The sequence below is a fragment of the Dendrobates tinctorius genome, unplaced genomic scaffold (genome assembly GCF_039654945.1).
Source record: "Dendrobates tinctorius isolate UK_male_01 unplaced genomic scaffold, ASM3965494v1 ptg000060l, whole genome shotgun sequence".
Classification (NCBI taxonomy): Eukaryota; Metazoa; Chordata; class Amphibia; order Anura; family Dendrobatidae; genus Dendrobates; species Dendrobates tinctorius.
Genome location: NW_027361728.1, coordinates 62,856,837 through 62,879,387, shown reverse-complemented (window position 1 = coordinate 62,879,387; position 22,551 = coordinate 62,856,837). Strand labels below are relative to the sequence as shown.

General features: G+C 43.2%; 1 protein-coding gene across 1 annotated transcript in view; it reads right to left on the bottom strand.

Annotated features, from left to right (window-relative positions):
- LOC141092780 (uncharacterized) overlaps positions 1-22,551 on the bottom strand; it is a 49,877-nt gene that overhangs the window by 7,938 nt on the left and 19,388 nt on the right. Inside the window, exon 2 of the mRNA XM_073579136.1 lies at positions 14,341-14,478. Coding sequence (XP_073435237.1) covers positions 14,341-14,478 — 138 coding nt within the window. The remainder of the gene's footprint in view (positions 1-14,340; positions 14,479-22,551) is intronic.

Here is a 22,551-nt window from a genome sequence, read left to right as displayed (position 1 = left end):
ACAAAAGCGAGGCAGTTTTTACTGGCAACCTATGTGTCATCAGGGGAAGGTGGGACAAAATATTTTGAAACTCATGCATGGTTCATTTTAATGAAGGTTAGATCATCAACATTTTGGGTCAACAGACGGGTCCTTTTTTCTGTCAGGATTGATCCAGCAGCACTGAAGACTCTTTCAGATAACACACTAGCAGCAGGGCAAGCAAGCTCCTGTAAGGCATAGTGTGCCAATTCAGGCCAGGGGTCCAGGTTAGAGGTCCAATAGTCAAAGGAGAATGACTTGTGAGAGAGAACATCGATATGGGAGGAGAAGTAGTTTGTAACCATAGGTGACAACTGCTGTCTCCTGTCACTTGTAATCGATGCAGTATTAGCAGTCGTGGGAGCGGTACTTGAGAAATCATTCCACAACATGGTCATTAAACCCCTGTCTCCAACGCCACTTCGGCTGTGTGCACCACGAACACCTCTTCCATTGTGCCCACTACGGCTCGTGGGAGAACCAGCACCGCTGCTGTGTGCTGGGAAAGCCTCAAACAAACGGTTTACCAGAGTTGCTTGTTTGTTAGCCAATATTGTTTCTCCTGTGGCATGATGTTGTGTAATTTGCCTTTGTAGCTTGGATTGAGGATGCTGGCCAGCCAGTAGTCTTCGTCCTTCATCATTTTGGCAATGCGGTGGTCCCTTTTTAGGATCCGCAAGGCATAATCACACATGTGGGCCAATGTTCCAGGTGTCAATAATGCTGGGTGGAGGAGCACTTTCTGGCAAATCCATAACCCTACAGTCACGCACAAACACTGTACCTGACCTTGGAACGCCAACATTTTCTCTTGCCCCCTGAGAAGCATCCTCCTGCCCAAAATAATCATCCCCCTCATCCTCCTCCTCTTCCTCCTCTTCCTCTTCTTCCTCCACCTCGTCCAGAACAGTTCCCTGACCAGACATTGGCTGACTGTCAGCAAGGCTTCCCTCCTCCTCCTGTTCCTCTCCGCTGCAGACGCCAGATCCTTAATGTGCGTCAAACTTTGCCTGAGCAGACGCATAAGTGGGATGCTCATGCTTATGATGGCGTCATCTGCGCTTACCAGCCATGTGCATTCCTCAAAACACTGAAGGACTTTACAGAGGTCTTTCAGCTTTGACCATGCACACCCGACAATTCCACGTCTTCACTCAAACTGCCTGCCCGTGTATCCTCCCACAAATGCATTACAGCCTGCCTCTGTTCACACAGCCTCTCAACCATGTGCAGGGTGGAGTTCCACCTTGTTGCAACGTCTATGATTAGGAGGTGCTTGGGGAGGTGGAGCAATCGCTGCAGCTTCTGCATACGACCGGAGTGGACGTTTGAGCGACGGATGTGCGAGCACAGTCTTCGCACCTTATGGAGCAGGGATGTTAACTCTGGATAATTATTAAGGAAGCACTGCACCACCAGGTTCAAAGTGTGAGCCAGGCAAGGTATGTGTGTGAGTTTTGCACAGGCTATGGATGCCACAAAATTACGGCCGTTATCACTGACTACCTTGCCTGGCTCAAGATGTAGACTGCCCAGCCATGACTCAGTTTGTCGCTGCAAGTAGTCAGCCAGTAACTCTGCGGTGTGTCTATTGTCACCCAAAGACATCATCTTTAACACAGCCTGCTGATGCTTACCACTAGCTATTCGATAGTGGGACACCTTGTGTGCAACACTGCCAGCTGCGGATGGAGTACTCGTGCGACAGCGCTCTGTGGACGAGCTTTTGCTTATGGAGAAGGAAGAGGGTCGAAAGCCTACAGCCAACTGTTTCCTATACGGTGGGCTAGGCAGCACTGATCCACTGCTGCTGTCCCCTGTGGAGCCTGCATCCACCACATTAAACCAGTGCGCAGTGATGGACACGTAACGGCCCTGGCCATGCCTACTGGTCCATGCATCTGTTGTGAGATGCACCTTTCCACTCACTGATTGCTTGAGTGCATGGACAATGTGGTCTTTTACATGCAGGTGGAGGGCTGGGATGGCTTTTCGAGAAAAGAAGTGCCGACTGGGTAGGTCATAGCGTGGGACTGCGTAGGCCATGAGCTCGTGGAAAGCTTCGCTTTCAACCAAACGGTAGGGCATCATCTCTAATGAGATTAGTTTGGCAATGGAGGCGTTCAAACACAGTCTACTCAGATGAGAGGATAAGTACTTTCTTGTCCTACTCAGAGTGTCTGGTAGGGTGAGTTGGACTGGAGAGCTGCATATGGGGGAAATAGCGGTGGACCGGACGGAGTGAGAGGGGGTTGGTGATAGTATTGGTGGTGATAGCCTAGATTCAGTGTTGTGTTGCAAAACAATTGTGATTCCCTGAGTGCTTTGGCCTTGCGATGACACCTCAACATTTAGTGCTGGTGGTGTGCTTAATGGTGGCGGTGGTCTTACAGTGGGGGAAGCGATGGAGCGTTGCTGTCTACCTTCAGTCGGAGCAGGTGCACATGTGCTACCTGAGGTTTTGTAGTCCGTCGAATCTTGCAAGAGCATGCTGATTAAATGTCTAAGCATGCAACTGGTATTCAAATTTCTGAGTTTATCTCGGCTAAAGGTCCTTCCACACTTCTTACAGGTAACCTTTGCCTCATCAGTAGGATTTTGGACAAAGAAGTGCCATACTGCACTCTTCCTACTATGGTATACATTTTCTGGCCTTGCACGCTGTGCTAAGTTGACCATCTGGCCAAGCTGTCCTGCAACTATTTTAGTTTTTGATCCACGTTTTTAGACAGCTACGGGCCTGCCACATAACTGCTGCTGCGATGTCAATGCCTGCTGCGGATCCTTCTCCTTATCTGAACTATTGCCAGCGCCACCCTCCTCCCCCAATGAATGCCAATCTGGGTCAAGAACTGGGTCATCCATCACCTCCTCTTCAAAGTCATCTGCACCTTCCTCTTTACCTTCCTCTGTGTCACCGTGTAAGGTGGTATAGTATGCGGGAAGGGGCACCTGAGTTTCATCAGGGTCAGATTCTGGCTCAGTAGACTGCGAGGGCAATGTAGTGCTCTGGGTCAATGTACCAGCAGAATCATCTAGCAGTGGCTGTGCATCAGTGCACTCCATGTCAGATTCATCTTGGACTGGGGAATTCAGGATTTGACTGGATAACCCAGGCATGGTATGTGAAAAGAGCTCCATAGAGTAATCTGAAGTGTGTATATAGCAAATTGGTATGGAGATAAATGTATACTTATATTAAAACTTAGCTTTTAATCTTATATTAAAATCTGTAATTAAAAATTAAGGTGCCAAAAAAAAAACATAAAGTGATAGTGTCTGTGCAACCGTGCCCATAAAATAAGACTGAATTGAGACGCTTCCTATTGTCCAAATATGAGCGGATTACAATCCTCTTTATTGTCTAAATATGGCCAGGTATTAATAATACCAAACACTAGCCATAGACCATCTCAGTATATGCACCAAAGCACTTTTTAGAGGTTATCTTAAATAATTATATCGTTAATCCTATACTCATTTCCAATATTTATGAACAATTATCATTAGATTGCGAATCATAAACATATAAGATATCTATTTCTCCAAAATCAGATATCTATTGCATTGGCATATTTTACAGGTCAGAAAAAACAATATATCGCATCCATGGAGTCCAGTATAGTGTAGTGCCTATATTCCACAAAAATACTGCATATTAAATACTCTCATGATGCGTTATTAATATGTCCTTATACTCATCTCATGTGTATTAGTCCTATATACTGATGCCTGTATATGCGCTCTTGTGAATAAGGCCCCCAGTCTTATAAGAACTTCATGTCTGCATTCATCCGGGCTGCCTTAGTCCAACACCGTTCTCCCAACGCGTTTCATCTAGTCAGGACTCATCAGGGGAGTTTATGGAGTTCAAATAGACACTACATATTAATAACGCATCATGAGAGTATTTAATATGCAGTATTTTTGTGGAATATAGGCACTACACTATACTGGACTCCATGGATGCGATATATTGTTTTTTCTGACCTGTAAAATATGCCAATGCAATAGATATCTGATTTTGGAGAAATAGATATCTTATATGTTTATGATTCGCAATCTAATGATAATTGTTCATAAATATTGGAAATGAGTATAGGATTAACGATATAATTATTTAAGATAACCTCTAAAAAGTGCTTTGGTGCATATACTGAGATGGTCTATGGCTAGTGTTTGGTATTATTAATACCTGGCCATATTTAGACAATAAAGAGGATTGTAATCCGCTCATATTTGGACAATAGGAAGCGTCTCAATTCAATCTTATTTTATGGGCACGGTTGCACAGACACTATCACTTTATGTTTTTTTTTTGGCACCTTAATTTTTAATTACAGTTTTTAATATAAGATTAAAAGCTAAGTTTTAATATAAGTATACATTTATCTCCATACCAATTTGCTATATACATTATTGATCGGTATTGGTAAAGTAGACCCCCGCTTATACTAATCTGAAGTGTGGGCTGCCGCATCCTTAACTTTTGGTGGGGGTGAAGGACACAAGGAAAGGTGTTTTTCCTGACCAGAATCCTGCACTGATGACTCTGTGCTTGCAGGTTTCGAACGTTCAGAAGAGGAGGCAATAGAGCTGGTGGCTGTTTCGGCAATGTACGCCAAAACCTATTCCTGATGTTCCGGCTTTAAAAGCGGTTTTCCTACTCCAAGAAAAGGTAACCTTACAGGCCTTCTTGGGCCAGACGATGACGCAGGCTCAACACCTCCTGCCTTAGCTGCTATTGTGTTTTTGCCAGAACCAGCCGATGCACCACCACCATCAGTACCAGCCGCGCCCCCCTGCCCACGTCCGCGGCCTCTTCCACCATACTTCCTCATGTTTGGGAAAATGTACCAAAAATACCAGCAGAGAGATGGTACTGTATGAGGAGCGTCCAGCTGTGTAAGGTGTATTAAAAAAATTAAATCTACGTATATATTTTGTTAGTCACAGACGCTCTCCCAGTATGTATTTGACCGTAATCCAACAAGCAGATATACGGTACTGTATCAGAAGTGTACAGCTCTACACATTTTTTGTGCAACTAACAATCTCTGTATATGTATTTATGGAGTGTCACACACAGACGCTGACTCTGTATAGATGTGACTGTAATGCGAAAGGCAGATATACAATACTGTTTGAGAATCGGACAGCTCTATACGGTGACTGTATAGAAAATTGTCAATCTCCACCTATTTTTATATGGAGTGACACACGCAGTCTCTGTATAGTTTTGAGCAGAATCAAACAGCAGATATACGGAACTGTTTGAAAAGCGGACAGCTCTATAAGGTGTAGGTTTGAAAAATGGAAAATCTCCTCAGTTTGTTTTTCCAGAGTCACACACAGATAGCTTGTATTTGTCCGTGATACCAGCCGGTACATGGTAGTGTGTGAGGAGCGTACACCGCTATACGGTGTCTGTATGGAAAATTGCTAATAACCGCTATACGGTGTGTGAAAAAATGAACGCTCGGTAACTGACCAGAACAGAATAATAAAAGTTGGAGTGCTTTGAAAAAAGCAGTTTGAACAGCAGTGTGCACACAGCAATGCAGCTGTCAGGTAGCCTTAAAAGGCAGCCTAATCACCACCAGCGCTGCTGCACACAACAAATATCCTCCCCTTTCACTGCACACTAACTGTACAGTGAAAAGCGCTATCCGCAGAAGCAATTTTTTTGTTCTTCTTCCCTGCCTAACGCTCTCCCTTATTCAGAATCAGCAGCAGCACCTCTCCCTATTCTAAGATCGTCATAAGTAAGATGGCGATCGCCGGTCACGGCCTTTTATAGCCACTGTGATGCCATACAAAGCCAGCCAATCACTTCAATGCTCGTCTCTAAGATGGCGGTGGCCGCTGCCCATGTCATCGCGTTGCCCACAGTGTGCGTCCTCCATCATTGGCTGAGAAAAGGCGCTAGAAGCATTATTTGAAATGCGACTTTGGCGCTCGGCTTGGCGACCTCATGGCCGACCTCACGCTATGGTCGGGTTTTGATCGGCGAAACCCGACTTTTGCTAAAGTCGGTGATTTTTTAATTTGACCAACCTGTTTCGCTCAACACTAGTGCTGAAGAAACTGGACAGTGGAGATAGCAATCTCCTACTCCTTCTGAAGTCATATAGTGACCATTAGCTAATATGACCTTTTCTGACTTGCTTTCATTAAGGTCAGTGAAGAAATCCTTGTTATTTGTCATATGACTCCTTGCACCAGAGTCTATACACCATATATGCTTTGCAGATGGGCCTGTACTGGCATTAAAGGCAGCTTCAACACATGCAGAATCTTCCTTTACAGCCATTTTAACCCTTTGATGACTGTTCTGCTTTTTAAGCTGACTCGTTCTTGCTTTCCAAATTCAGCAGTCTACTTTAAGGTGGCTGAGCTTTTTACAGACAATACATTCACGAGTTTCTCTTAGATTGCTCTTATATTTAGGGAAATCCTGTGTCTTCAATACTGTTTCTGCTCTAGATTCATTACTGCTGCTTACGTGCTGTGTTTTTCTCTTGAATGCATCCAAAAGTTTGCCTTTAACATACTCTAGTGTCAGCTCATCATCTGGCCGTGCATCATGTTTGCATATTGTCAGTGCATTCCGGGATAAGTGAAGAGTCTTCGCGAGCTCTAAGAACACTGGATTTTGGCCATTGCAGCTGAAAGGAGGACATCGGTAAACCAGGGGAGGAGTCTTGCGGAGAGAATTTGCATATTCCCAGTGCATTTTGGGATAAGTGAAGAGTCTCCGCCAGCTCAAAGAACACTGGATTTTGGCCGTTGCAGCTGAAAGGAGGACACCGGTAAACCGCGCGCCAGAATTTTGGCACATTTTTCACCGCTTTGATATCTCATTAACAGAAAGAACATGGAAGAGGCCAGGAGTCATTTGGTGAGCTGCATTTATTGCAACATGTTCACAGACTTACCAGTGGAAAAGCCAAACTTTACATGCCACAAATGCAAGCTTGAGTCCCTGTTGGAGGAAAAGTTTCAAAATCTAGAAGAGAGGTTAGCTACATTGAAAATCATTAAGGAAGATGAAGAGTTCTTAGACAGAGCAGAATTATCTCTTCATGTTACAGAAATAGAAGAAATTCAAAGTGCACCTGAAGAAACAGAGAAATGGAAGCATGTGACACAGAGAAGCAGGAGGATCATGAGGCAGTCAGCACCCATTCTGCTCAGGAACCAGTACCAGGATCTCACGCAGGAGAACAATGAAGAAATACATCAAGATAAGACTTTACCCACAAAGAACAACCTTGCACACCCTTAGAGTCCTCCTCGATGGAGAAAGAAAAATGTTGTAAAGAAGAAACGGAGAGTTGTGGTCATGGGGGATTCCCTGTTGAGAGGAACAGAGGCCGCTATCTGCAGACCGGATATTACCTCAAGAGAAATGTGCTGTCTTCCAGGTGCAAAAATTAAAGATGTGTCTGACAGGATATCAGGACTCTTCAGACCTACAGATGACTGCATTCCTGATAATACATGTGGGGACAAATGGCACCGCAAGAAAGGACCTGGAAACCATCTGCACTGACTTTGAAAACTTAGGTAAGAAAGTGAAAGAGCTGGGAGCGCAGGTGGTCTTCTCATCCATCCTCCCAGTGGATGGCCATGGAACAAGGAGGTGGAATAAGATTCTGCAGGCGAACAACTGGCTACGTCGATGGTGCCGTCAGCAAGGATTTGGTTTCTGGATCACGAAGTGAGTTAATTATATATGATGGACTACTTGCTAGAGATGAGGTGCACCTTACAAAGAAGACTGGAAAACATGTATTTGGAAGTTGCCTTGCTACACTCATCAGGAGAGCTTTAAACTAAAACAATGTGGGAAGGGACGCAAAAGGCCAGAAAAAGCCATACACCTGACAAATACTATTGAGAACTCTGCTATTAGAAGTGTAAAAGAAGAACAAAGTAAAAAAAATCTAAATAATAAAAATATTGGAGAAACAGAAACCAATCACAAACTAAAATGTTTCTATACAAATGCTCAAAGCATGGGCAACAAACAAGGAGAATTGGAGCTTCTAGCACAGGAAAAGAAATATGATGTCATTAGAATCACTGAGACTTGGTGGGACGATACACATGATTGGAATACAAGGCTGGAAGGATACAACTATTTGCAAGAAACAGACTTGATAAACGAGGAGGAGGTGTTGCATTGTATATTAGAAAAGCGTACAGTTAGGTCCATATATATTTGGACAGAGAAAACATTTTTGTAATTTTGGTTCTAGACATTACCAAAATGAATTTTAAACAAAACAATTCAGATGCAGTTGAAGTTCAGACTTTTAGCTTTCATTTGAGGGTATCCACATTAAAATTGGATGAAGGGTTTAGGAGTTTCAGCTCCTTAACATGTGCCACCCTGTTTTTAAAGGGACCAAAAGTAATTGGACAGATTAAATAATTGTAAATAAAATGTTCATTTCTAGTACTTGGTTGAAAACCCTTTGTTGGCAATGACTGCCTGAAGTCTTGAACTCATGGACATCACCAGACGCTGTGTTTCCTCCTTTTTGATGCTCTGCCAGGCCTTCACTGCGGTGGTTTTCAGTTGCTGTTTGTTTGTAGGCCTTTCTGTCTGAAGTTTAGTCTTTAACAAGTGAAATGCATGCTCAATTGGGTTGAGATCAGGTGATTGACTTGGCCATTCAAGAATATTCCTCTTCTTTGCTTTAATAAACTCCTGGGTTGCTTTGGCTTTATGTTTTGGGTCATTGTCCATCTGTAGTATGAAACGACGACCAATCAGTTTGGTTGCATATGGCTGGATCTGAGCACACAGTATGGCGCTGAATACCTCAGAATTCATTTCATAGAATCATAGAATCATAGCATCGTAGAGTTGGAAGGGACCTCCTGGGCCATCTGGTCCAACCCCCTGCTCAAAGCAGGATTCGCTAAATCATCCCAGTCAGATGTCTGTCCAGCCTCTGTTTGAAGACTTCCATTGAAGGAGAACTCACCACTTCTCGTGGCAGCCTGTTCCACTCATTGATCACTCTGTCAAAAAATGTTTTCGAATATCTAATCTGTGTTTCCTCCCATTCAGTTTCATCCCATTGCTTCTAGTCTTTCCTTGTGCAAATGAGAATAAAGTTGATCCTTCTACAATGTGACAGCCCTTTAGATATTTGTAGACAGCTATTAAGTCTCCTCTCAGTCTTCTCTTTTGCAAACTAAACATTCCCAAACACTTGGCTGCTTCTGTCCTGTGTCACATCATCAATAAACACTAGTGACCCAGTGCCACTGGCAGCCATGCATGCCCAAGCCATCACACTGCCTCAGTGTGTTTTACAGATGATGTGGTATGCTTTGGATCATGAGCTGCACCACGTCTTCGCCATACTTTTCTCTTTCCATCATTGTGGTAGAGGTTGATCTTGGTTTCATCTGTCCAACGAATGTTCTTCCAGAACTGTGCTGGCTTTTTTAGATATTATTTTTAGCAAAGTCCAGTCTAGCCTTTTTATTCTTGATGCTTATAAGTGGCTTGCACCGTGCAGGGAACCCTCTGTATTTACTTTCATGCAGTCTTCTCTTTATGGTAGATTTGGATATTGATACGCCTACCTCCTGGAGTGTGTTGTTCACTTGGTTGGCTGTTGTGAAGGGGTTCTCTTCACCATGGAGACTATTCTGCGATCATCTACCACTGTTGTCTTCCGTGGGCGCCCAGGTCTTTTTGCATTGATAAGTTCACCAGTGCTTTCTTTCTTTCTCAGGATGTACCAAACTGTAGATTTTGCCACTCCTATTGTTGTAGCAATTTCTCGGATGGGTTTTTTCTGTTTTTGCAGCTTAAGGATGGCTTGTTTCACCTGCATGGAGAGCTCCTTTGACCGCATGTTTCCTTCACAGCAAAACCTTCCAAATACAAGCACCACACCTCAAATCAACTCCAGGCCTTTTATCTGCTTAATTGAGAGTGACATAACAAAGAGATTGCCCACACCTGTCCATGAAATAGCCTTGGAGTCAATTGTCCAATTACTTTAGTCCCTTTAAAAACAGAGTGGCACATGTTAAGGAGCTGAAACTCCTAAACCCTTCATCCAATTTTAATGTGGTTACCCTCAAATGAAAGCTGGAAGTCTGAACTTCAACTGCATCTGAATTATTTTTTTTAAAATTCATTGTGGCAATGTCTAGAACCAAAATTAGAAAAATGTTGTCTCTGTCTAAATACATATGGACCTAACTGTATGTCTGCCCTGAGATTGAAGCTTCAGAGACTGGGAGTTCTGTGGAAACTGTTTGGGTTAGAATACAAGGCGAGAGCAACAGAAAGGACACCATTGTCAGCATTTACTACAGACCGCATGTGCAAGTTGAAGATATGGATGAACTCTTTATGCATCAAATGGCCAAGTTCTCCAAAAAATATGACATAGTGGTCATGGGAGATTTCAACTATCCAGACATTTGTTGGTAATCTCTCTCAGGCAAAACTAACAGGTCAAGCAAATTCTTATCCTCTCTTGCTGACAACTTTATCTTCCAAAAGGTAGGGGAGAAAACTAGGGGATCTGCTACTTTGGATCTAATCCTTATAAACAGGGAAGAAATGGTTGAGGAAGTAAGAGTGGCTGGGATCATAGGAGGTAGCGATCATGCTATTTTAGAATTTTGGATAACTAGAGGAGGAAGACCTATGAAGACTCAGACGTCAAGGTTAGATTTCAGAAAGGCAGATTTTAATGGACTCACAAAGAGAATCGGAGGGATCCAATGGATATCCTTAAGGACAAAAATGTCCAGGAAGGATGGGAAATCTTGAAAAATGAGATTCTCAAAGCACAATTGTTAACAATTCCAAAAAGAGGGAAGAATACAAAGCATTTAAGGAAACCAGGATGTATGAAAACAGAATTTAAAAACATGCTAAAAAGGAAGAAATAAATGTTTATCAATTGGAAAGAGGGAGGCATATCTAAAGAAGAATATAATGCTGTCTGCAGAACCTGCAGGACACGAATCAGATTAACTAAAGATGGCAATGAATTATGGCTTGCAAGAGACGTCAAAAGCAATAAAAAAGGATTTTGGGGATATGTCAAATGTAAAAGAAAAGTCAAAGATGCTATAGGATTTTTACAGGATGAAAATGATGAAATGGTAAGAGAGGATGTTGAGAAGGCCAAACTTTTAAATTCCTATTTAGCATCTGCTTTCTATCAAAAAGGAAATGTAACATCAACTGATCTTCAATGTCCTATTAAAGGAATAGAAGAATCCAGGATATCTACAAACAGAAAGATAGTGAGAAAACACTTAGCTAACAAATTAATTCAAGTCTCCAGGTTCAGATGAATTACACTGCAGAGTACTGAAGGAAATAGCAGAAGAAATTTTTGATCCACTATTCATAATCTTTGAAAATTCTTGGAGATCAGGAGATGACCCTGAAGACTGGAGAAGAGCAAATGCTGTTCCTATCTTCAAAAAGGGGAAGAAGGTGGACCCAGGGAACTGTAGGCCAGTGAGTCTGACTTTTATACCAGGAAAGATCTTTGAACAAATTATTAAACAACATGTATGCAAGTACCTGGATAAGAATGAAGTGATTAACCAGAGTCAGCATGGGTTTGTAACTAATAAGTCATGTCAGACTAACTTAATTTCCTTCTATGACAAAATCACTGACTGGGTAGATCAGGGAAATGCTGTAGATGTAGTATATCTTTACTTCATTTATTGAAAAAATGACTAAGTATGGAATGGACAAGGCAACTGTTAGGTGGATTCGTAACTGGCTTAGTGATCGGACCCAAAGAGTGGTCGTAAATGGCTGCACATTCAGTTGGAAGAATGTCTCAAGTGGGGTACCACAGGGCTCAGTTCTGGGCCATGTGTGGTTCAACATCTTTATTAATGATTTATATGAAGGAATTGAGGGTACACTGATTAAATTTGCTGATGACAAAAAGCTAGGAGGGATAGCTAATACTAGATGAGGAGCAGTGGGCAGCAACTAACGGAATGGTTTTTAACAAGGAAAAATGCAAAGTACTACATCAGGAATGTAAAAATGAAAAAAGCATGTACAGAATGGGAGGAATAGGGCTAAGCAACAGCACATGTGAAAAAGACGGGTATACTAATAGATCATAAACTGAACATGAGTCAACAGTGTGATGCAGCAGCAAAAAAGGCAAATGCAATTTTGGGATGTATTAACAGAAGCATACAGTCTAGATCATGTGACGTCATTATTGTCCTCTACTCCTCTTTAGTCAGACCTTTTCGGGAATACTATGTCCAGTTTTGAACACCACATTTTAAAAAAGACATCAACAAACTGGAGCAAGTTCAGAGAAGCGCAACCAAAATGGTGACCGGCCTGCAAACCATGTCCTATGAGGAATGGTTACAGGATTTGGGAATGTTTAGGTTGCAAAAAAGAAGACTGAGAGGAGACTTAAAAGCTGTCTACAAATATCTCAAGGGCTGTCACATTATTGAAGAATCATCTTTATTCTCATTTGCACAAGGAAAGACTAGAAGCAATGGGATAGAACTGAATGGGAGGAGACACAGATTAGATATTAGAAAAAAACTTTTTGACAGGGTGATCAATGAGTGAAACAGGCTGCCACGAGAGGTGGTGAGTTCTCCTTCCATGAAAGTCTTCAAACAGAGGCTGGACAGACATCTGTCTGGGATGATTTAGTGAATCCTGCTTTGAGCAGGGGGTTGGACCAGATGACCCAGGAGGTCACTTCCAACTCTACCATTCTATGAGTCTATGATTCTAGGACCAAACTAGAGCATGGTTCATTTTTTTCACAGGGTCTTGAGGTACATGTGGAAAATAGCCCATATGAAGTAGTACATGGCACATGGACCTAATATTAAACTGTTCTCCACACGAACAGCACATAGTCTTGAAATACATTTGTCTATACATACCTTAGTGGAGTCATTTTTGGGTGAGTTGCTTGAGACTATTATTGTACCTCACTAGAGAACAGCACACAAAATTAAGCAAATTTAAGACCGTTCAATAAAATGGAGAGTAGTTTTGCTCTAAATGGCATAAGGTGGAATAGAAAGGACAGTGGCAATTATTGGTTACAAAATATGGTACAGTGTCTCTGGTTGGCATAGATGCTTGTCAGTTAGTGTATTGGCACAGATGCTTCATTATCACTGGTCACAGCCTATAGGCATATACAGTTGTGCTGAAAGGTTTACATACCCTGGCAGAAGTTTTACTTTCTTGGCTTTTTTTCAGAGAATATGAATGATAACACCAAACTCATGGTTAGTGGTTGGGTGAAGCCATTTATAGTCAAACTACTGTTTGTTTTTTTCTCTTTTTAAATCAAAATGACAACCCAAGACATCCAAATGACCCTGATCAAAAGTTCACATACCCCATTTCTTAATACCATGTATTGCCCCCTCTAATATCAATGAAATATTGAAGTATTTTGTAGTAGTTGTGGATGAGGTTCTTTATTTTCTCAGAAGGTAAAGCTGCCCACTGTTTTTGGCAAAAAGCCTCCAGTTCCTGTAAATTCCTGTGCTGTCTAGCATGAACTGCACGCTTGAGATCTCCCCAGAGTGGCTCAATTATACTGAGGTCAGGAGACTGAGATGGCCACTCAAGTAATTTACGAAAACTAACACATGCTGGGCTGCTGAAAGCTCGGTTCGTACTTTGCAACTGTCCCAATGGTGGGAGAATGGGTCTTCAAGAATGAGGCTCTGGAATCCCAAAACCAGAGCTATGAAAAGCTCTGTATTTAATGGAGGAAAGTTGTGTATGCTTGACCTCTGCTTCATTCACTTTGTATGGGACTGTAGTAGAAAACTGAGTATGGCCCTCAGCTGTTTCCAGCTGTTCCATTGACAATAACTGTGGGTCCCAGTAGCAGGATCCCCAGTAATTAACAAGTTTTCCCTTTCATATCAGTAGAGGGTAATTTGCAATTTTGAAAGATTTAACAGGCACATAACACATTTTGCTTTTAAAGTTAACAGATCACAGAAATGGGTGTACGGGTCACATTGTGCATTGGCATAACAATTCATAATGATTTTGCTTTCATCTTAACCTCAAAGGTGCCAATTAACAGTATTACGGCACATAAACATGAATGTGATGCATGTACAACTCCTGCACATATCTTCTGTCCCATGTAAAACCTCACTTAAGATATTGCGATTATACTGAGTGGAGATGAGTTAAATGACTCAATACGGGAAAACACAACATTATGTATGAAATTAGAACGAACTAAAAAAACTTGGTGGCTTATTACGAATCTATATTACCGTTTTGTGACTCCTGTGTTGAGGTTCCACACCCGAGAGATTGTTAGAGAAGTGGTTGAATATGTGCTTACTGCTTATCCCTCCATTGTAGGTTAGTCTTCCACATTGGCTGACATCCAACTCCCACCAATTAGAAGCCTGAAAAGTTAATGAAAGGTCAAATTTTTCTTAAAGTATACTTTTGCTATTTAGATAAAACAACCCACATTGACAAACTATGCTCATGCAATGTAAAAGCAAATTAAAACTGTCTCGTGTTTGTCTGTCTCAATCCCCAGTTCCTTAGCACTATACTGTAGAGACGTGAATGCCGAAGACGTGAGAACCACATACAAAAGCCATTCATCTTTGCTCTATTATTGCTTCACTGATCCATAGTGAAGTGGTCAGGACTAGTCATTCCTCTTTCTTGCCCACCCACATACTTCTTACTCTATTGAATTGAGATGCATGGTAAATCTTTTCTCAATAGGCAGGTTTTCTTTTCATTATTCTAAGCCAACCTTAGTGTTGGGAACCTCCATAAGAAAGTGCCCACACAGCAATGCTGGATACCATTATGACCGTACTTGGCTGTGTTTTCTCCTGACTCTAAACCCTTGGATGCTGTTAAGTATGCTTTGTAGCATACTATTGTTTCTAGTGAATTTGAACTTAAGAAAAAATAGGAAACATCCATTTCCTAATAAAATGCTATTCGTGAAATGCCTCTTTTCTTAACTGTCATTCACACATACTTATAACATTCATGACTGCCTGTTGTCCCTTTCAGTGAACCGATTATGGTACTACTATATTTAGTTCAGATCATACTGAATAGGTCACATTCTTGTCTGCCATTCCCCTAGTGGTGGTAATAAGCAGCCAACGTTTCTATGAGTATTACACTACATAATAACAGTGTAGCTATGAAAACTACAGTTGTATGCAGTATTAACAGAGCTGTCTCATGAATGCATCCCTTGTCAATATTTCCTACTCAATCATATGGACTAAACAACAGAGATCTCCTGCACCACGCTGGAAACTCTGAGCTTTTCTTGGGGTGACACTAAAGTCAGTTGTCAGTATAGTGCACAGAAGGGAAATTCCAAGGCACCAGAGCTACTCCAAGTAGATTTCGGCCACAAATGGGCTACGTGAAACCAAAGTAAGAAAAGAGCTTGTTATTCATAGTTTTGGTTTTCACATAGGCTGTCTCTGCAACATTGCTTAATAAGCCTTATTGTTGATTCTGAGCGAATAAAAATTGACTTGGAGCTAATTTGGTGTCTTGGAATTTACCTACTTAGGGCTGTAACGAGCCGTGTGGTGGAACCAATGTGCTGTGGACCAAGGAAAGCCTGGAGGGGTGTAATTAGGTGCCTCACCAAGTCTGACCTCTGATACATGGTGGCTGACAATACCGTGATCTGAGGAGAGACGAAGGAAGTGGTACCAGGTGCTACACCAGGACTGTCCTTGGGTTGGTGGTAGCTAACCTCCAAGGGGCTGGAGGCAGGGATGGTGGACTAGGCAAGTATTGACTGGTGCAGTGGCTGGCATGACAGACATACAGGCTGGTACAGGCAGACGCAACAGATATCCTGGTTGGCAAGTGCAGGCCGGCATGGCTGACCGACAGGCAGGCGGGCATGGCTGTAGGACAGGACTAGTGTTCTAGGACCTGATAACTAGCAAGTGTGTTAGAACATACAATGTTGCTAAGACACCACTATGCTGGAGGAGGTACCTCAAATAGTAAGAGTCCTCCAGCTATTGACTGAGGACACTGTAGGAGGACACGCACGGCCCCTTTTAAGAGAGAAGAGTGCCCCCTAACACAACACCCAGGGATCTGCGCAAAGTGCACCCCAGGCATCTCCATAGATCAGTATTAGAGTGGAGCAAAAAAAAATTGTGAGGACCCAAGCCCAGCTGACACTTTGAATCTCCTTCTCCCTGTGGTATCCACTGCACCTCTTCTTATAAGTAGGCCACACAACGTCCTCCATGGTGACCTACTAAAAGGAGGCACTGGAGATAGTAGGAGGAGGTTCACAGTGCATTGTTCTGGCGCCAACAAAAAGCTACTGCTCAACTGGGATAGCGTTCTTGTGATATGCCATCACAAACTCACTGCTGGTAAAATGTATTGTACATTTTAAGACTATGTACATGCCTATAATAATTCTATGAAAGGATGATCTTATGGTGTTATATCCTTTGGAAACATGCCAGTGTTGCACTAACTGCAAATAATAGCTAAAAGGAAGATAAAATAGGAAATCCCGAAAAGTCTGACAAAGCTTATTATATGCAGTGTTGTATTAACTCCTTATAAAGTATTCACTTCACAGATCAGATTGAGCTGCAGATGTTTAGTACATGATGCAGACACTGCACACTTCTGCTGTACGCTGTGCCCTGGGCAGTACCTTCAACAATGGAGTTTTCTTAGAATTTGGCCAATATACGCAAAGCACTGAGACAATAAATAAAACATAAGTGGGAAATGAGATGCTTTGTGGTAGGAGTCAGAGTCATTATCACATGTGCTGCGTTTTGGCTAAACCGTGTCTGTGGGTTTTAGACCCAAATTGCATGTACACAAGTGCCAACTCCTCTTACAAAAAACAACCATGTAAAAAGTAAAAATGTAGACATTATTTAAATACAAAATTAAATACCACAGTTGTGCCCCTAAAGGCTATAGAAGTCTTTTACATAGTAAAATGATTTTTACATTTCAATAGTTAGCTTGAATTAAAAACGTTGCACTAAGTTCAAACTGCGATCTTCATTCCTTTAATTCATTTTGTAACCTCCAAATATGCAATTTGTACTTGACATTTGTATAAAACCACTATGCCTAGACTTCTCTCAAAAGAGCTTATCCTCCCCATTAAAACATTTTGCATATGGACAAGGCCTATTTTGGCCCAAAATAAAATCCCTATTCCATTTAGTTTCAGGCAAACACTCTAAACTGTCAACATTCCCAGTATAAAGGGAATTCTAATAGACCCATTAGGAACATTATCCCCAATAACAGATAACCGAAAATTCCCATCCGTTGTCTCCTCAAGCCTTTTTCTGGGTAGCTCCAAGAAAAACCTGAAACAACCCTGCCGGCATCACTGCATGGCCTCCCATCCCCCACCAGCCTTACTCACTACTACGGGCCATGCTGTGAGTTCTGTCTGCTGCTGACTGCTTGCTCTATGTCTCTTGCCTCCTGCCTGCTCTCTGCATACTTCCTGGCTGTGTGCATAGGGGGCGGCGCCGGCACTCTGGTTCTTATAGAATCAGTGTGCACCTGCCTATGGTGTTCCCAGCCCATTTCCAAGAGGCCTCAGATATTTAAGACCGCTCCACATGGTGTAAGCTGCCTGAGCAATGCCTTTACTCGGTGTCTTGCTGCTGAATTGCCAGGTCCTGTCCTTGCCTGCGCTGGGGGCATTATACCCAGATCTGTTTCCATGTGCTTTGTGTCATGTTTTCCGCCCACCAGGAGGAAGAATATCCTGGTCTCTGTATCCCTGTCTCTGTGCCTTGTGCATTTCTCGCTCCGCCCACCAGGAGGCAGAATATCCTGGTTTGTGTCCTTGTTCCTGTGCATTGACTCATACCTTGCCTTGTCTGAACTCCGTCCTATACCTGTGTCCGTCTTACCCCTGTCTCTGTGCCTTGCCCTGTACTTTGCCTAGTCTGAACTCTGTCCTATACACTCTGTCCTATACCTGTGTCTGTTTTATCCCAGTCTGGGGCCTTTCCTTCCCTGCTCTGGGTACTCTTGTCTTTACTCCCTCTGTCTTGCTGCTACTGCAGCTCCGCTCCGCTCTGCTCCGCTTTTGCTGCTGCAGAACCTCTTACTGCAGCTTCTCTCCGCATCCCTTGCGGTTTCGCCTTACTTTGGTCTTGCTGTTGCAGAACCTCTAGCTGCAGCTTCTCTCTGCATACCTTGCTGTTCCGCCTTGCTTTGTTCTTGCTGCTGCAGATCCTCTTGCTGCAGTTCCTCTCCGCATACCTGCGGTTCCGCTCTGCTCTCCTTCTCTGTGGCACCTGTTGCTGCAGAACCTCTTGCTGCAAACTGCAGTTTCTCTCTGCACACCTGCAGTTCTGCTCTGCTCTCCTTTTCTGTGGCACCTGCTGCTACAGAACCTCTTGCTGAAGACTGCAGCTCCTCTCCACAGCCTTGCAGTTCTATCCTGCTCCACTCCTTGTGGTTCTACCCTGCTCCATTCCTTGCATTTCTTGTCTGCTCCGCAATCCAGCGGTTCTGCTCCGTTTCTGTTCTGTATCCTGTGGATCCTTATCCTACCCGTCTGTACTGGTTCCTGCATCTTCTGTGTGACCAGTTCTCTACCTGTTCCCTCACACCATTTATATCTATGTTCTGTCCTTCTCGAACCAATTCCTGCACCTCCAGTGTGAACAGCCCCTACCTGTTCACACATCCTACTCGTCCCAGTCCGTGTCTCTGTCCTCTCACTACCGAGTCAGTTCCTGCCTGCCAGTGCCTCTGCCGTGCCCGCCTGCCAGTGCCTCTGCCGTGCCCGCCTGCCAGTGTCTCTGCTGTGCCCACCTGCCTGTCTTAGCTTTACCCGCCTGCCTGCCAGTATCTCAAGCCGTGCCCGCTATAGTACCTGTCATGTCCATTTGTACTAGCCCACATCTGCTCGCGGTATCCGGTCCCTCAGTGGGATCAGCAGCCACAGCCAGACACCACCCTGGAGTGGCACCTGGCAGCTACCTGCCACACAAGCCTGACCTCACCATCAGAGGCTCCAGTAAACACCAAGGTAGCTGCTTAGTTACGCCCCTTCCAGGGTAGTCTGGTTTGTAGTCCAGTGGGGCCACACCCCCCACGCTCACGCCAACCAGTCAGGGTGCGAGCATTACAAAACCCCTTGCATCTTTATTATGTGGCCCCTGAGGGTGTATTGCTTCCCCTCTCAGCTATTCTAGGTGATCATCCAGAAAGCGAGATATATTTTTTTTCTCTACATTTGCCAATCATTTAGAATGGGTGCGCTCGCTTTTTTCGTTTGAATCCCTTTGAATGGCTGCCACTAATCCTGCGCATGCAATTTCTGATATCTACGAGCTTCTATTAGATAGTGATCTGGATATGCTTCCCCCTTTTTGTAAGGCATGGGAAAAGGAGATCCATCAAACCTTTACAAGAGAACAAAGGTATAAATGTTTCCATCTCTCCTCATAAATTTAATGTAGCCACTAAAGCTCAGGAGACTAATTATAAATTAGTATCTAGATGGGATTGTGTTCCTTCAGTCTTACATAAATGGTTCCCAGGAGTTTCCAACTTGTGCTGGCTATGTGGGGCCAATATAGGTTCAATGTCGCATGTATGGTGGGCGTGCCAGGCCTTGGCGGCCTTCTGGGAGGGTGTTCTTAAAGCAATTAAAAAAAATGACGGGGGTGTCGATCCCTAAAAGCCTAGAAGCAATTCTACTATTTATGTTTCCCATGCCTAAGAATGCTTTTAAGAAATTGTTATTGAGGCACCTTCTTCAGGCTGCTAAGGTGGTAATTCCACGACACTGGAAGTCCTTAGACCCGCCTTTGCTAGAGGAATGGTTTGGGGAGGTGTCTAGAGTTCACCGGATGGAATCCCTCTTGGCCCATACACAAGGCCGAACTTTTAAATTCCTATTTTGCATCAGATCTCATACTTTGCACTGACGAGAGCCAACAGCTCGAAACACCGTGTCTGCAAATTGAGATTCTGATTTGGCTTGTATCCTAAGTCATACTACAAGACTCGTTAAAGGGTTGATTGTGACTTGTAGGATCGCTACTACCAATAGGTGGCGCTGTAGAGTAAAAGTCCTCTTTCTTTCTGAAGAGGCAATTTGCATATTATTTTCCCAGAGGAGCATTGTACGGCGAATAAGTCTCCTTACCTTGACAAGCCACAGCTGGCATGTCACTCTCCGCAAGGAGAAACCTTACTTCTTAGACCCTAGTCCAGAGCCTCTCACCTTGCCAAATCAGATCTCATACTTTGCACTGACGAGAGCCAACAGCTCGAAACACCGTGTCTGCAAATTGAGATTCTGATTTGGCTTGTATCCTAAGTCATACTACAAGACTCGTTAAAGGGTTGATTGTGACTTGTAGGATCGCTACTACCAATAGGTGGCGCTGTAGAGTAAAAGTCCTCTTTCTTTCTGAAGAGGCAATTTGCATATTATTTTCCCAGAGGAGCATTGTACGGCGAATAAGTCTCCTTACCTTGACAAGCCACAGCTGGCATGTCACTCTCCGCAAGGAGAAACCTTACTTCTTAGACCCTAGTCCAGAGCCTCTCACCTTGCCAAATCAGATCTCATACTTTGCACTGACGAGAGCCAACAGCTCGAAACACCGTGTCTGCAAATTGAGATTCTGATTTGGCTTGTATCCTAAGTCATACTACAAGACTCGTTAAAGGGTTGATTGTGACTTGTAGGATCGCTACTACCAATAGGTGGCGCTGTAGAGTAAAAGTCCTCTTTCTTTCTGAAGAGGCAATTTGCATATTATTTTGCATCTGTTTTCTCTCAGAAAGGAAATTTAACATCAACTATTCTTCACTGTCCTATTAAGGGAATAAAAGAATCCAGGATATCTATCAACAGAAACATAGTGAGGAAACACTTAGCTAACCTAAATGAATTCAAGTCTCCAGGTCCAGATGAATTACACCCCAGAGTACTAAAGGAGATAGCAGAAGAAATGTTTGTTCGTGGAGAACAGGAAAAGTCCCAGAAGACTGGAAAAGAGCAAATGTTGTTCATATCTTCAAAAAGGGGAAGAAGGTGGACCCAGGCAACTATAGGCCGGTGAGTCTGACTTCTATACCAGGAAAGATCTTTGAACAAATTATTAAACAACATGTATGTCAGTACGTGGATAAGAATGAAGTGATTAAACAGAGTCAGCATGGGTTTGTAACTAATAAGTCATGTCAGACTAACTTAATTTCCTTCTATGACAGAATCACTGATTGGGTGGATCAGGGAAATGCTGTAGATATAGTATATCTTGACTTCAGCAAAGCATTTGACAAAGTATCTCACACAACCCTTATTGAAAAAATGACTATGTATGGAATGGACATGGCAACTGTTAGGTGGATTCCATAACTGGCTTAGTGATCGGACCCAAAGAATGGTCGTAAATGGCTGCACATCCAGTTGGAAGAATGTCTCAAGTGGGGTACCACAGGGCTCTGTCCTGGGCCCTGAATTGTTCAACATCTTTATCAACGATTTAGATGAAGGAATTGAGGGTAAACTGATTAAATTTGCTGATGACGCAAAGCTAGGAGGGATAGCTAATACTAGAGAAGAAAGAGAGAAGATTCAAAAAGATATAAATAAACTGGAGCAGTGGGCAGCAACTAACAGAATGGTTTTTAACAGGGAAAAATGCAAAGTACTACATCTGGGCAATAAAAATGAAACAAAGCATATACAGAATGGGAGGAATAGGGCTAAGTGTTATGATGAGTCACCGAAGGAGGAAAAAACAAAATACCAGCTAAGTCCAGAAAAACCAGAGAGGTTGGCCGCTATCGGATTGCAGACCCCTGAACCTATCCACAACAACTAGCAGTAGCCGTGGGGGGTTCCTACGGTGCCCTAGACCCCTCGATCACAGCCGGAGAACTACATAGCCTAAAGACAGAAAGGGGAAAAACTAAACTGCCCCAGAGCAGACCCCAAAGCAATAGGCAGCCCGCAACATATAATGACGGTGAAGCAAGATGAAAACACTAACACAGATAGAAAGATAGGTTGAGCAAATGATGGGGCCCAAGCTAACTACATAGGACAGGATAGGAAAGCTGCTGTCTGCCATCCGCAAAAAGCCTATCAAAATGAGCAAACCGACTGATAGGAAAACAGGCCCTGAAGTCGCTAGGCTTCAAAAGACTATATCAGCACTCAGGTATATTCTGAAGACAGACCAAAAGATCGACAGATCAGAGACAAAAATGGATTTCAGCTCACCCCCGGCCGGGGATGGCAGAACTCCCAAAAAACAAGGCAAAATAAAAACAAAACTGAAGAGTACAAAGCAGAGCAGAAAAACTTAGCTTTGAGATGCAGGAATCAGACTGGTCTCCAAGAATCCAGCAGGAAAATCACCAGCCAGGAAGAAGGGCGTCGGCAGCCTTATATCCAGTCCTCAATTCCAGCCACCCAGTCATCATCTAGC